Source organism: Nylanderia fulva, unplaced genomic scaffold, assembly GCF_048542155.1.
Source record: "Nylanderia fulva isolate GAGA-0341 unplaced genomic scaffold, ASM4854215v1 Scaffold88, whole genome shotgun sequence".
Taxonomy (NCBI): Eukaryota; Metazoa; Arthropoda; class Insecta; order Hymenoptera; family Formicidae; genus Nylanderia; species Nylanderia fulva.
The window spans coordinates 115044-128998 of NW_028191004.1; the positions used below are offsets into that span (position 1 = coordinate 115044).

The 13955-nt window shown below is 28.0% G+C and overlaps 2 protein-coding genes across 3 annotated transcripts; both read right to left on the reverse strand.

Annotated features, from left to right (window-relative positions):
• Nucleotides 1–238: 238 nt before the first annotated feature.
• LOC114942367 (guanylate kinase) lies at nucleotides 239–4264 on the reverse strand. Of its 2 annotated transcripts, XM_029317707.2 has the most exons (5): nucleotides 3985–4264; nucleotides 3398–3476; nucleotides 2934–3201; nucleotides 2632–2855; nucleotides 239–1832 (listed from the first exon to the last, which is right to left on the reverse strand). In XM_029317707.2, the coding sequence occupies exons 2-5, from the start codon at nucleotides 3429–3431 to the stop codon at nucleotides 1714–1716; spliced, it is 645 nt and encodes a 214-aa protein (XP_029173540.2). In that variant the 5' UTR covers nucleotides 3432–3476; nucleotides 3985–4264; the 3' UTR covers nucleotides 239–1713. The 2 variants fall into 2 exon arrangements, with proteins under 2 accessions (XP_029173540.2, XP_085345714.1); XM_085489588.1 differs by lacking the exon at nucleotides 3398–3476 and having other exon boundaries at nucleotides 3985–4263.
• An 886-nt stretch (nucleotides 4265–5150) lies between these two features.
• LOC114945805 (ribosomal protein S6 kinase 2 beta) lies at nucleotides 5151–13383 on the reverse strand. The gene is made up of 13 exons (XM_085489585.1): nucleotides 13090–13383; nucleotides 12738–12929; nucleotides 12235–12316; nucleotides 11989–12149; nucleotides 11395–11501; nucleotides 11051–11228; nucleotides 10366–10531; nucleotides 10066–10218; nucleotides 9689–9954; nucleotides 7923–8171; nucleotides 7544–7782; nucleotides 6841–7102; nucleotides 5151–6011 (listed from the first exon to the last, which is right to left on the reverse strand). The coding sequence occupies exons 1-13, from the start codon at nucleotides 13141–13143 to the stop codon at nucleotides 5883–5885; spliced, it is 2238 nt and encodes a 745-aa protein (XP_085345711.1). The 5' UTR covers nucleotides 13144–13383; the 3' UTR covers nucleotides 5151–5882.
• Between the last annotated feature and the right edge of the window lie 572 nt (nucleotides 13384–13955).

Sequence of the window (13955 nt, forward strand, 5' to 3'; positions counted from 1 at the left end):
ATAACGTTTCTCTGTGATCCTTTGACCTAATAGAAGAAGCTCATCTCGTGTTCAATCTTCTCAGGCCGTCCAGAATGCAGTCGATCGCTCACGTCAAAGTCTCCATTAATTATACACCTAATAACATATGTTGTTCTCCTTGCGCAATAATAATAATAATAACTAATTGTGTGGATGGAATATATTTACAATTTCTCGCTGTTTTACATTACCGCAAATAATATTTTGACAAATGGTATCTATCTCAAACTATTTATTGAATATACCATCAAATCTATACATACGTAACATCATATATTCTCTGTAATAGCGTACATCTACAATAAAACATTTTCCGCGACACTTATCTCTATAAGTTGTCAATATCGCACTAACATCGATTAATATTTTAATTCTAGCAATTTATTTTTCTTTGTTTAAAATATCTCATTTTAAGTTGCAAGAGCAAATTTGATCTATTATATACATATAATATGTAACTTGGCTTGTAATAATATCATCACTATTTTTCTATGCTATATATATAATCAGACTCGTAAAATATATTTTACAATATTACACTGATTTTTTAAGTCGTACTATAAATTATCAAACATTATGGACAGTTAAACTGCATGTAAACAGTTGAAAAACTTGAAACAAGCATACAGTTTTATTTAACAACTTAGGAAATATATAATTTTCTTTTATAATTTTTTTAGTAAAAAATATAAATAATTATTTATAATCCAAACGCAATTTTATAGGAATGTTTACATACATTTTTTTATAATCTTAGTGCTAAGTACTTGACATGATCACATGAAATCTGACATTGTCATGATGTAAACCAAAAGTGATTACATTATGTTTGTATGATATTTATCACGAAGATAAGTACGAAATCGTAAGTATATTTTACAGATAGCCTACTCTATTGGAACACAACCTTTTTTGGTGAATAGTCTCAGTTAGTTACAGCTAAAACTCTACATTTATCTCTTTAAGTTACTTTTTGTGAATGTTAAGCTAAAATTCTATTCTAAACATTTTCTTACTTCTATAAAAGAGTGGATCTTTTATTTTTAATAAAGAACTTATCTAAAATATATATATATATATTTAGTGCAATATTGCATCAACTAAAATATATATATATATATATTTAGTGCAATATTGCATCAACGTTATAATGGAACACTGTCTCTTTTATAATTTGCTTTAGAATTATCAAATTACTATATTAAAATTATGCAATTGTTGCATTTATTATTATTTTCAGAAAAGTAACAATATCAATAATTTAAAATATAGCAAGCATAAATATGCGAACGTAAAGATACACAATATTGTAACATGAGTTTACATTGGCTATAATTTTAACTCATAAGTCACATGTACATATATTTGAATTATATATGTTATTCAATGTATTAAAATAATAATTTTTTATTTTGTCAAGCTATTCTGTGTCCTGATATACGAATAATCCATGAAATTCCGCCTCTAGAGTAACTCGTTGTTTCGACTGAAAATATTTATGTAGAGAATTCAATTATTATACAATGGAACCTCGTAAAATGCTTTCATATGTTATTAAGAGGTCCCACTGTATTATCATTTTTACAATCACAATATGTATCATGATCTTTGTAATGGAAATACTTGTGTGGTATATATAACACACAGTGGAAAGATCAATATTATCCGCATCAAAAATATGAACAAAACATTTTATTTATCTGTTTTGCATTGAAGATTAAAATTGATCAGTATAAAATTGTGTAAAATCTCGTATGCTGTATCCAAATTATCATTTTCTATGATAATATCGAAGTTACCTGGTGTTTCACCTATAAACATAAATATATATATATATATATATATATATATATCTCACTTATAAACATTACATATTATGCAAATTTTAGAGAATAATATGATAAATACTCAGAGATGTGCATTATTTGTAATTGGATGCATTTAAAATAACAATATACAAAATATAAAATGTCTATTTTGTATTTTGCATCTCAAATACATTTTTTTTGGAAAAACTATTTTACATTTCCATTTAAATGGTTTTCCTTACCCATTTTTATTTCAAATGCAATTTTTGCAAATTAAAAATTAAGATATCAATATGTATATTCTAATTATAAAATTCTATAAAAAATGAGAAACTCTTTAAATTTTTTTGCTGAAAGTACATTTGACTTTTAAAGAGCACTGCAATCAAAATGTTATTTTAAAAGAATAACTGAATGTCTATAAACAATATAGGCAAACATTGTGTTATAATATATTATATGTAATATATTATATAATATGTAATTTTATATGTAAATATGTATGCCATGCAATTCAAGTTTATATTTAAAAAAAAAAATTGAAATACAAAAAATAATAGTAAGAAATATAAATCAAAATAAGAATTTAAATATAAAAAGATAAATATTTAAAAATTTTTTTACTTTAAAAAATCATTTTAAAAATACCTATTTTTTATTTCCTATTTTAAATGGTTTAACAAGTATTTTGCACTTTTGAGTGAATAGGTTCTAACTGGGGTTAGAATTAATTTAAATGGGTTTAGACACCTGTCTTTATAAATATGTTTCATCAGCGTGAATTTCTTTTATAATAGCATACCGTATTCAAGTTCCGTTTTGGCAACTGCCAGTCTGCGTTGCAATGACTCTTCAGTTTCTGTATTTCTAGCTTTCAACCGTCGCTCTAATTCCAGAATGCATGGTGGTTTTATAAAAACATAAAGTGGATTAAGCTGGGTGCATTTTATCTGTTTTACACCTTGTATGTCAATGTCCAATACACATATCTTTCCCAAACGCTGCACTTCTTCAACTGCCTGCTTGCTGCAAAGGCAATTAAATTGTATTATTTCCATATATTTATATTTACATCTAGGATATATTATATATATTTTCTTATACCTAGTGCCATATAAATTCTCGCTAAATATAGCGCTTTCGATAAACTCGCCATTTTTTATCTGTTCTTCCATTTTCTTCTTATTTGTAAAGTGATAGTGTGTTCCATCTTCTTCGCCAGGCCTGGGCATCCTAGTTGTATGGGATACCGAAAACTTGAAGGTGTCAGGAAACTCGTCAAACAGTCGTTTTATAAAAGTACTCTTTCCAGAACCCGAAGGACCACATAACACTAAGGGACGTGGTCCTTTCTGAATCATACTGGCGTAACCTAAAAAAAAAGAGTAACTTTTTTGTTAATTTCTGTACTTTTCCTTTTCTCTTTTTTCCCTCTCTCCTCTTTCTTATATATAAATTAAATTTTTAAAGGAATAAATATTTCTTGATCAATACAGGCAATTTTATTGAACTTTGAAGTAATTAAATTAAATAATTAAATAAAAAACACACTAATACATTCCGCATACCTATCTTAAATATCCTAAACCACTGTGTGAACATTGCAATTAAAAAGCCGATGATCCAATATTGATTATCTCAATAATTCTGCATAATTCAATAATATCACTCAAAAGGTAAGCATGAACATAGATACATAACATGCAATAATAATTCCTAGTATATGTGTATATAAACTAATTACATATTGGAATTACAAAATCTTTGTTCTTTAGATTTAACTAGGCAATTAAAAATATATACATGTGTAAGAAGGAATAAAACATTTTTAACCATAGCATCTTCCTTAATTATTGTGTAATTATTTACACAAAATTAATCATTATAATAAAATATATTTTTATGCAATCCATCATATAAAATTAACCATCATATAAAATTATAAATCTTAATAATTAATTTAATTAAAAAATAAAATTAATTAAAATGATACTTATACTTTATATTGTAATAAAATAATGTAAAAAAATGGTATAATTTTGTCTGTTTCAATACAACAATTTTCTATAACATCGCGAAATTTTAATTAATAACCCCATCTAATTCAAAAAATTATTGTTATAAAGCATAATTCACCTCGATTTTAAAATCTTACCTATAATAGACAAAGAAGATTGAACTAATCAAATTATCCGATATTAATTAGACGTAGATTCACAATAATTAGCGCCGGCGAGAAATATCAACGTTATTTTCTTCCTACACACACAAAATAACAAATAATCGTATACAGTTATTAGTTATTAGGCAGAAATACAAGCGATTACAACACCCGATAAAATGCAATGCTATAAAACTCCAGACCGGTAGCATCTGTATATATTAGATAAAATCATATGTGCAACTACATAGAGTTATATACACACACATACATACATACATACATACACACACACACACACACCATTATAAAGGTAAGTTTACAATAGGTTGTAACTTGACAGTTGCGAATCGACCAATCAACTAACAAATAAAGGGCCATTCTACAATAGGTTGCAAATATCCTCGTTGCTAGTTGATAGTTGCGGATTAACCAATCAACTGACAAGTTGCTTTGCTCTGATTGGTCAATTGGCAATTGTCAACTAACAACTAGAGACCTAAAATCAGAGATGCGTCAACCTCTCCCCACTCATTCTGGCAGCCGCCATCTTGTGACCATAAAGCAGAAGACAAATTAACAAAGCAGAGCACGGAGAACTCAGAGCTGCAGAGCAGAGCAGTAGAGCAATGGAGAATGGAGCATATTTTAGAGTTTTTTGTTTATCAACTATCACTGAAATATCAATATTGTGCTCGAAAATTAATTTCCTTATAAAAACTTATCTTTCTACAACGTCAACCTGCATTTTGCACCATGATCGTACCTTGCACCAAGTATATTTGTGTCAACGCGCGCTTGCAATAGTCGGAAGATGGCGGAAAAACCACGTGACTTCGAGAGCCAATCAAAAATGGTTCGGAGTTGGCGCATCTCTGGGTATCGATTCTATAACTTTTTCTAAAGTGAAAACGTGAAAGTGAAAAATTACGCTGTTAAACCACGTAGCATCCATACGGAAACCTTTTGCATTGATAAAAATAAAAAATTAACAAAAAATTAAATCAATTTGAGCTAAAAACAATGATAGATTTCTTCAATATTTTGACATGAGAACTGAGAACTGTAAAAAATTTGGAAAAAAACACTATATATAACAATTGTTATGTAATTTATACAATTTTAATTTTATTTAACAAATTATTAACTAAATATTACAATTAAACAATGATTAAATAGTTTTATTTTGCACGATTTCGTAATTACATCACACGTCTTTTAGAACTCGTGCCCATAAAAACACTGGAATTTTCAGAAACGTTTTTAAAAGTTCAAACTTTAGGCGGAAATATATAAGACACTTATTCGGTATACATGTAGTTAAAAAAATTAATCTTACCTAACTACATTGCACAGATAAAATTTTACACATAATACATCAGAATATCTTTATGTTATTAAATATTTATGGATTATTTGAGAGAACTGTAATTGATTATTATTTCAACATGATTATTACTTCAACATCTTTCATACTACATTCTATCATGAAATATATGGTAATTAAATAAAAAAATATTCAGAAGAAAGCACATACTTTTTGACAATTAATTATTGTCACAAATGTTTGCACTTCCGCGAGCCATGGCAACATGTGACAAATATATAGGCGCATATAATATATATATATAAGTATATATATTAAAGACAATATATATATATGGAAAATTATAAATAAATATCACATTCGGCTCTCTGTCATAAACGTCCTTCTGTAAACTCTCCATTGACAATATTTACGATATTGAGAGATTAATCACGATATCGTCAATTTAAACTATTTCCAATATTTTAAATCGCTTGTACTTTAAACAACTTTGTTATATATATCCTATTTCTGAGTAAATCTTGAATCTAAAAATTGAACTTGTCATATACAACAGATGTTAAGTTTAAACTTGAGTGGGACCAGCAGTTTTGCCTTGTGTTCTACGACGTGCTAACTCAGACATAACCACAGGACCAATATGGGGTGATCTTGGACTACTCGCCATTGCTCTATACGTCGCAGCTACTGCCATCTGAAAAATAGAATTTATTGTAAAATATAAATGGTGTAGATTTGCTAGAAAGGATCCTGCACAATCTTTATAAAATTGATGGAACTGGCATATTTTGTCATATATTGTAGCTTATGATCTGCTGAACAAAATATCGTCTTATGTATTTGATGACAACAGGGTGACTAAAATGATTCACCATCAAGCCAAAAACTGATGATCAAAATTTAACAATGTAATAATAATTGGCTGAAAAATCTTTTTTTAAGATATAGCTTGATATAACAGTGAAAAAATTATAGTCACAATCCAAAGTAAGCAAATGACAATTGCAGATAATTGATTGAATGTGAATTGATTTATAAAGAACAAAATTAAAGATTGATAATTTTTTAGAAAAGAGCAAATAATTTAGATTTAGGATCCTTCAGAAGAATAGAAATTTCATATGGAGGAAAAATGTTCATCTTCTTGAAAGAATATATAAAGGGTTTGAACAAAAATGTAATAGATTTAAAACTAAATAATAGATCGTTACTAATTTACAGCTAGTCAAACACGAAACATTTGGGTTTTGCAAGTTGTTTTGTCTGGCTATAATTCAGTAACTGTCCATTATTTAATTTTGAACCTATTACATTTTTTGTTCAGCAGATTATAAGCTACAACATATGAAAAAACCAGCCAATTCTATCGAAATCCAATTTCCATAAAAATTATATGGGGTCCTTTTATATAGAAATGTTGCATTTACAGCTACGAAATAACACATTAATTTAATAACTTCGGGATTTAAAAACAAAAAATGTTCAACAGAAGTGACAAATATATTTGTGTATTTTGACATTACCTTCAAATTATGCGGATCCTTAATAACATCCGGTAATATTTTTTGAGGTATGCGGTGTCGATTTATAATCCATGGATATTTTAAAATAACTGCTGCTGTAGGCCTTCGAGTGGGATCTACATGCAACATCCTTTTAACCAGCTCTTTAGCTTCATTCGAAATATGGCACCATATCCCGCTTTCTACGTCTATATATCCCGGCCCGATCCGATCTAATATATCGCTCGCACTGTCTCCTGGACTATTACGGAAAGGTGTGTACCTAGAAAAAAAATAGATCAATAAAATCAATAGAAATTTCTTATAATAAGTCATCACTTTCAGAGTATCTACTGGAATCTTATAAAAATATTCCCTGAGTTTCCTAATCTTTCAAATATTTTTTATTTAAAATTTCAAGTAAAATAAGAAAATTTGTAGATGCAGTTTTTTAAAATAAGTTTCTTCAATGTATGGGCTTTCTAATGTTTACTATTCATACGATTACAAAGAAATTATTGACCTCTTGCAATATATAAGAGTAAAATGATCAAAGATACAATTTTTAAAAACATTTTATTAAATATTTTAAAAAAATTTTTCGCGTCTCAATAAAATTCCATGAGAAATTTCTGAATTTACAAGGTAAAATAAAAAAATATCCTTGACAATCCCCGATTATTTCAGCAGACATCCTGCTCATAAATATTTCTTTTTTTATTACCCAGCTAACATGATGTATAATAGAACTCCGAGCGACCAAATATCACACGCTGCATCGTATCCTTGACGCTTCAATACTTCAGGGGCTACAAAGTTTGCAGTGTAACAAGGCGTCATTAATAAACCATTTTCCGCTCGTAATTGCTTTGCGAACCCGAGATCGCATATACAAAGTGTCGTTGGATCACCACCAGATTTTGCATATAGAATATTCGATGGCTTCAAATCTCTATGAACGACCTGTTTTTTTTCTTTCTTTTAATACAATAATAATGTATCGTTTCTCATAAATAAATATAATATATGTGTAAAGCTTAAGATACATATGTACAAAGTCATTAAGTAATACAAAACTTGCATTTCTGAAGATTCCAACTTACTCCGTTCTCGTGAAGATAATGCACCACATTTGTGATAGTGTAAATGACTTCGGCAGCTTCGCGTTCAGTGAAGTTTCGTCTTTGCAGCAAATGATCAAGAAGCTCACCACCGCGCAGAAGTTCCAGGACGAGATACACTCGTTTGTCGTCTTCGTGAACACCTCTCAATGTTACGATATGAGGATGTCTACCGTATCGTAATAAAATCTCTATTTCCTCCGTCGGATCTCGTTTTGATTTTTCGATCACCTATATTGTGTTTAGAGTTTTGTTTAAATATTCTTTTACTTCCTCATAGAAAAAGCTTTGTTTTTATGAAAAATTTTTTCAGATTTCTATCCCAATGTGTTCAGAATGCTTCAAAACGTCGAAAAATCACATTTTTTTTTAAATATCCATATGTATGTATGTACTCACCTATTTTTTTTTTTTAATTTAAATATCTTAAACAGTATTTTACTTACAGTGCTCCAATTTGAAATACAAGTAAAGTAATACAACGCTTTTATCTACTGTCATTTATATAAAAATTTGTAGTTTTTAAAATTTCAATGCAATTTAAATTTTTCAAAAAATGTTTGTGGTTGCTCTAACTTCTGTAAATTTTAAGATATTGGGCTATTTTTTTATATATTATAAATTAAATATATTATATATTTTATATATTATAATAGACTATCATTAAAGCAAGGTATTGAGTTTGAGGAGAATCGATGAAAGGATTTTTTAAATTTCAAACTTTATGAAAATTGTTATTGCATTAACTTTTTAACGTAAATTTTAAAAAATCATGATAAATTTTTTTATATTAATAGAGGATTATTAAAGGATGTTTGATATTGATTTGGCGATGATTGTTAAAAGATTTATTTTTTTGAAATTTTGTATTTTTAAGAAATATGCATTTTTTAAATTTCGAAAATTTTGAAATGTTAAACTTAATTTTTTTTTATATGAATAGATTATTATTAAAGGATAGTTGGTATTGAGTTTGGCGATGATTGGTAAAACGGTTCATTTGTTATAAAATTTTTATAAAATTCTTTTTTTTAGAAATGTATGTGGTTCATTTAACTTCCGTAAATTTTGAGATATTAGACTAAATATTTTTATATAAATAGAGTATCATTAATGTTTGGTATTTAATTTGACGAGGATTAATAAAAAAATTTTTTTATTAAATTCTTAATTTCAAAAAAATATACATGCTTAAACATTCGTAAATTTTGAAATATCGAATTTATATAAAATTGTTAAAAAAATGATATTGAATTTGTGGAGAATTTGTAAAATGGTTTATTTTTTAAAAAATTTAGAATTTATTTTAGGTGTAATTTTTTTTATTTGAAATATTTGAATAAAATATCATTAAAAAATTACTGATTGTAAATTTGGCGTGAATTGGAGAATGTAGATTTCTATTAATTAAAAATTTTCAAATTTTGAAACATTATGAACACATTATTTTATTAGCATTATTATTCTATTAGTATAAAAATCTTAAAAAATTATTTCATGAAAAAAATGTGCAAATTGGAAATTTGCACCTTGCTTTCTCACCATTTTATTTCGTTTATTAAGATGGTTTTTCAATTATGGAGGAAGCTTAACTTGCATATTGCTTTTACATTTTATTTTGTGCAAGTTAAGTTTCCTCTAAAAGAAAGCCATCATTGAAAAACCATTTTAATAAGCGAAATAAAATGGTGAGCAATGTGCAAATTTGTTTTGCTTCTCAAGTGCATTTTTAAAAATATATTCCTTACCTTCACAGCATACTCTGTCTTGGATGCTATATGGACCGCTAAGTAAACTACGCTGTAGCTTCCTTTGCCAATCTCGTGTTTGAATTCGTATTCGTCAGTTATAGAAACGGAATTGACATAAGCTGGAAAGACAGCGCTGATACTATCGTAAGTTTTGCTCTCCGGAGATTTCACATGGTCCGTATCCGCAAGCAAACAGGGCGCAACGAAACTGAATCCGCGAAATAATTCGTGAGCAGTCGCACTAGGTGGTACCCCCGGAGAATCTGAAAAGATGCAAGAATTCACAAAGATATCAGAACCACGTTTAATCATTATTAATTTGAGTTTACTCCACTGTTCTTCCTTTTTCTTCTGTTTTTAAGGAGATCGGTCACCTTTAGGTGTTTTACAGGTGAATTCGCTATCGAAGTAAAACGCATCGTCTTCTCTAACAGCTGGTTTAAATGGTGGCCTTATTTCCTTTTTATAAAGAGCACCCCAATCGATAGTAGCAAAGAAAATATGGCTCTTAATTTCTTCCACCCCACCTAAGAATAAAAAAATTTATAAAGGCTGTTTTAATTTTTAATATATAAAAATACATATAATATAAAAATAAAAAATAATAAAATAATACAATAATAATAATATATTGTATAATAGCATATAATATAAAAATATTTTTTTATAATTACCAGAACCAAGGCGGTTCGCTGGATTTCTCTTAAACAATACCCTCAAAAGTGCTTGTGCTTCTGGTGAAAGATTATGTGGCATTCCGAGCTTAGCTTTCAAGATTTGTGTCATTGTTTCTTTACGATTTGCACCTTGGAATGGAAGAGCACCTGTCAGCATTTCAAACTGAAAATATTGAAGTATGAAAATAAAGGATATTTACGAAATGCTTGGACAAACTTCCAGAGCGCATTTCTTATACTGACATGAGTAATACACTCTAGAAGTTTGTCCAAGTATTTCGTAAACACTCCAGGAAATTAAATTAATTTTTAATTTCCTAAAGCTACTGGTTCCTCGCCAATCATGCTGGAATTGTGACATCAGAGGTGAGAAAACGTAAATATATCTATATATAAATATATTATATTTATATATTATATATTGTACATAAATATATTTATATATAAATATATTATATTTATATACAAACATAATGACTGTCAGAAGAACAGTTTTCGAGGTATTTTAAAAGTGTGCTAAAGCCATTTGAAATAGTGTTTAATCGAAATCTTTTCATTTAAAAATTATATCTAAGAATTTTGTATTTCCTTGTCTCTGACATCACAATCTAACATAGCCGCTTTAAGAAGTCTTATTATCTTAGTTTTCATCAGTTACACATAAAGATATATAAAATTGAACCATTAAGACACCAAAACTCCACCAATCCGATGTAAAAGTATGTCCTTTTCTATTGACAATTTCCGGTGCCATATATTCAACAGTGCCACAAAACGAATACGCTTTTGAATCGTCCAATGGTTGTTTGCTTAAGCCAAAATCTGTCAGAGATATGTGACCTTCCGTATCTAATAAAATACTATATTATATAAAAAAAGAGAAAATTAATCAAATGCACTAATAATGGATATCTATATTATAAAATATATAAAATATTATATTATATATTAAATAAAATTACTATATTATATATTATAAAAAAAGGAGACATATAGACTCGCAATATATCGCGAACAAATACAAACTTTTCAGGCTTGAGATCTCGATAAATAATTCCGAGCTTATGTATATGATCCAGAGCGAGTGCTAATTCGGCCAAATAAAATTTAACATCTTCCTCTGTAAACATTACCTGAAACATTTAAAAAATATATATATACATATACACAGGATATTCTATTTTAAACCACTCCAAAAAATTTTTATATTTTTATTGAACAACAAAATGTTTCGAAAAAAGTTGTTTGATTTGATGGAGAACAGAAGATGGTGACTTTTTATGTAGAACGTTTCTCAAGGTCACTTGAAGGACATTTGTTTTTTTGTAAATAAAATTACTACAATTTTTTTTATATAAATCGATTCCTCGCAATTTTCTGCACAAAAAATTATAAATGACTAAAAAATGAATAGTTTGAGATATGGTATACCTTTTGATACTAAAAATACAAACTATGAAATATTACTATATAAATAATGCATATCTACAATATATTAATTATATACAATTTCTTATTAAAATTATCATTACATTTTCTCATGATATAAAATATGTTTAGGCTTTTTCAAACGTCAGAACAAGGCAACAATATATTTAGCCATTTGCAAATAATAATTACCTCTTTGGATAATCTGGAAAAAAGATCACCCCCTCTTAAAAAATCTAGAATTAGATAGAGTTTTCCTTCCGTTTGAAATGCATAGTGCAATCGGACAATAAATGGATGTTCTACATCAACCAATATATTTCTTTCCATTTTAGTTCTAACTCTATCACGAACTAAAGACAAATGCATATAATGAAATAAGTATAACTATAACAATCAAAAATATATTTGTCAATATTTAATAGTGTCTTCCAGTACCTTTTAACGTTGCTTTTTTTAAAACTTTCATAGCATATAGCGTACCACTATCATTTCCAACAACCTTTCTTACTAAAAATACCTACAAAAATTTTAAAATTAAGTCATACAAATTAAATCATATACATACATATATATATATATATAGAGTGTAACAAAACTATGGGTCACTATTTCAGAAGCATATTCTACTTGTAGTTGCTATTTCTATATTACAGAAAAATTTTCCATTTTACAAAATAAACAGTAATTAAACAACATTATATTAATATTTCAAGTCAAACATGATGGCAACATAAAACTGATGCATTTTTGGACATATGTTTATATGAACTTTTTTGCTCATTTCGATAAATTAAATATGTACCTAAAATAGTGACCAGTTTTGTTACACTCTGTATACTAAAGTAATTATTGCGAAAATAATTAAATATATATTCGATGTATTTATATGCATTTTAAACATTTTTATGCATTTTTATGTATTTTTGTGTTATCTTTACCTTGCCAAAGGAACCTTGTCCAAGGACTTTTAACAGTTCAAAATGAGAAGGTTCAGCTTTTTCATAACCTTCCCGCACCATATCACGTACTTCAATCTCATGTGACTCTGAGCACCCATTTGATCTTTCCAGTAAATTTCCTTGAATCATTGCTTCTTCCTGATTTTCGGCCGGAAGAATCTCTGTGCTTTGCTAAAGCAACAAGTATATATTAGAAAATGTATATTAAATGTTGGAATAAAAAGAAGAAATATATTTGAAAAAATAAAATAAAATACACATATTTATATTTTAAATCGTACATATCAAAAAGATATATATATATATAAAGAAAAATTAATTTTTTTCGTACCTTCTCATTTATGCGGTGCTCGGTCCAAGGAGCCGTTAGAGTTGCCAACGGCATTATATCTAATCCGTTTATTTTCGGAATCGTACACACGAGGATCTCTGTAAAACGCTTCCTACTTCGCTACGCTGTTGCTGAAGTATATAATTCGATTTTTCTTTTCCTTCGAATAAGACACAACTTCATTAGTCTCACAATTGACATTGATGTATCAACTCATAGCAGGAATTCGCGGTTAACTACTAACCACTATTAACCCATATGTATATATATGCACACGCATGTAGAAATGCATGTACATATACTTACATTTCTCTAAATATATACATCATGGCAGATGTATGGATCGATGACGTAGTCCCTACAATCCAGGGTGTGATTACATTCACATGTGACGAAATTGGACGGAATGTTGGTCGGATGTACTGATTGGCTGTCGAATAAGGAATTCCTAGAACCATATAATAAAGTTTTATCAAAGAATTTTTCTTCTACAGAAAAAATAAGTATAGTGACATTATTAATGTTTTCCCATCTAAAGATAGCCGATTCAGGAATAATAGTTATTCCTGAGATTATTTAGAGATAATTTTTCTTCAACAAAAATCTATAAGTAGAACAGAAAAGTAATGCAGTCATTTTGATTTCAATTTGAACTCCAAATTTGATCAATATAATTAAAACGTTAAATATTGACATTTTGATTTTCAGTTTCATTATTTGGGAACCCAGAGAGCAAGCATACGTTATTTTAACGTTGAATGAGGTTATTATAGACATCGAAATGATGTCATTTTGACTATAATGTCATTTTGCTACTTCAGATGTTACTAATTTTTGACATCATGTATATTTTCCCAAGCAGCAAA

What these genes read in the sequence shown, in the direction of transcription:
- LOC114942367 (XM_029317707.2), bottom strand. Translation starts at nt 3,431, where the DNA reads ATGTTCACACAGTGGTTTAGGATATTTAAGATAG. An exon ending in GTTTAGGATATTTAAGATAG is followed by an intron (nt 3,202 to 3,397) that starts GTATGCGGAATG and finishes CTTTTTTTTTAG; the next exon opens with GTTACGCCAGTATGATTCAG. An exon ending in CAAAACGGAACTTGAATACG is followed by an intron (nt 1,833 to 2,631) that starts GTATGCTATTAT and finishes TTATGTTTATAG; the next exon opens with GTGAAACACCAGGTAACTTC.
- LOC114945805 (XM_085489585.1), bottom strand. Translation starts at nt 13,143, where the DNA reads ATGCCGTTGGCAACTCTAACGGCTCCTTGGACCGAGCACCGCATAAAT. An exon ending in GACAAGGTTCCTTTGGCAAG is followed by an intron (nt 12,317 to 12,737) that starts GTAAAGATAACA and finishes AAATTTTTGTAG; the next exon opens with GTATTTTTAGTAAGAAAGGT. An exon ending in AGACAGAGTATGCTGTGAAG is followed by an intron (nt 8,172 to 9,688) that starts GTAAGGAATATA and finishes AACACAATATAG; the next exon opens with GTGATCGAAAAATCAAAACG.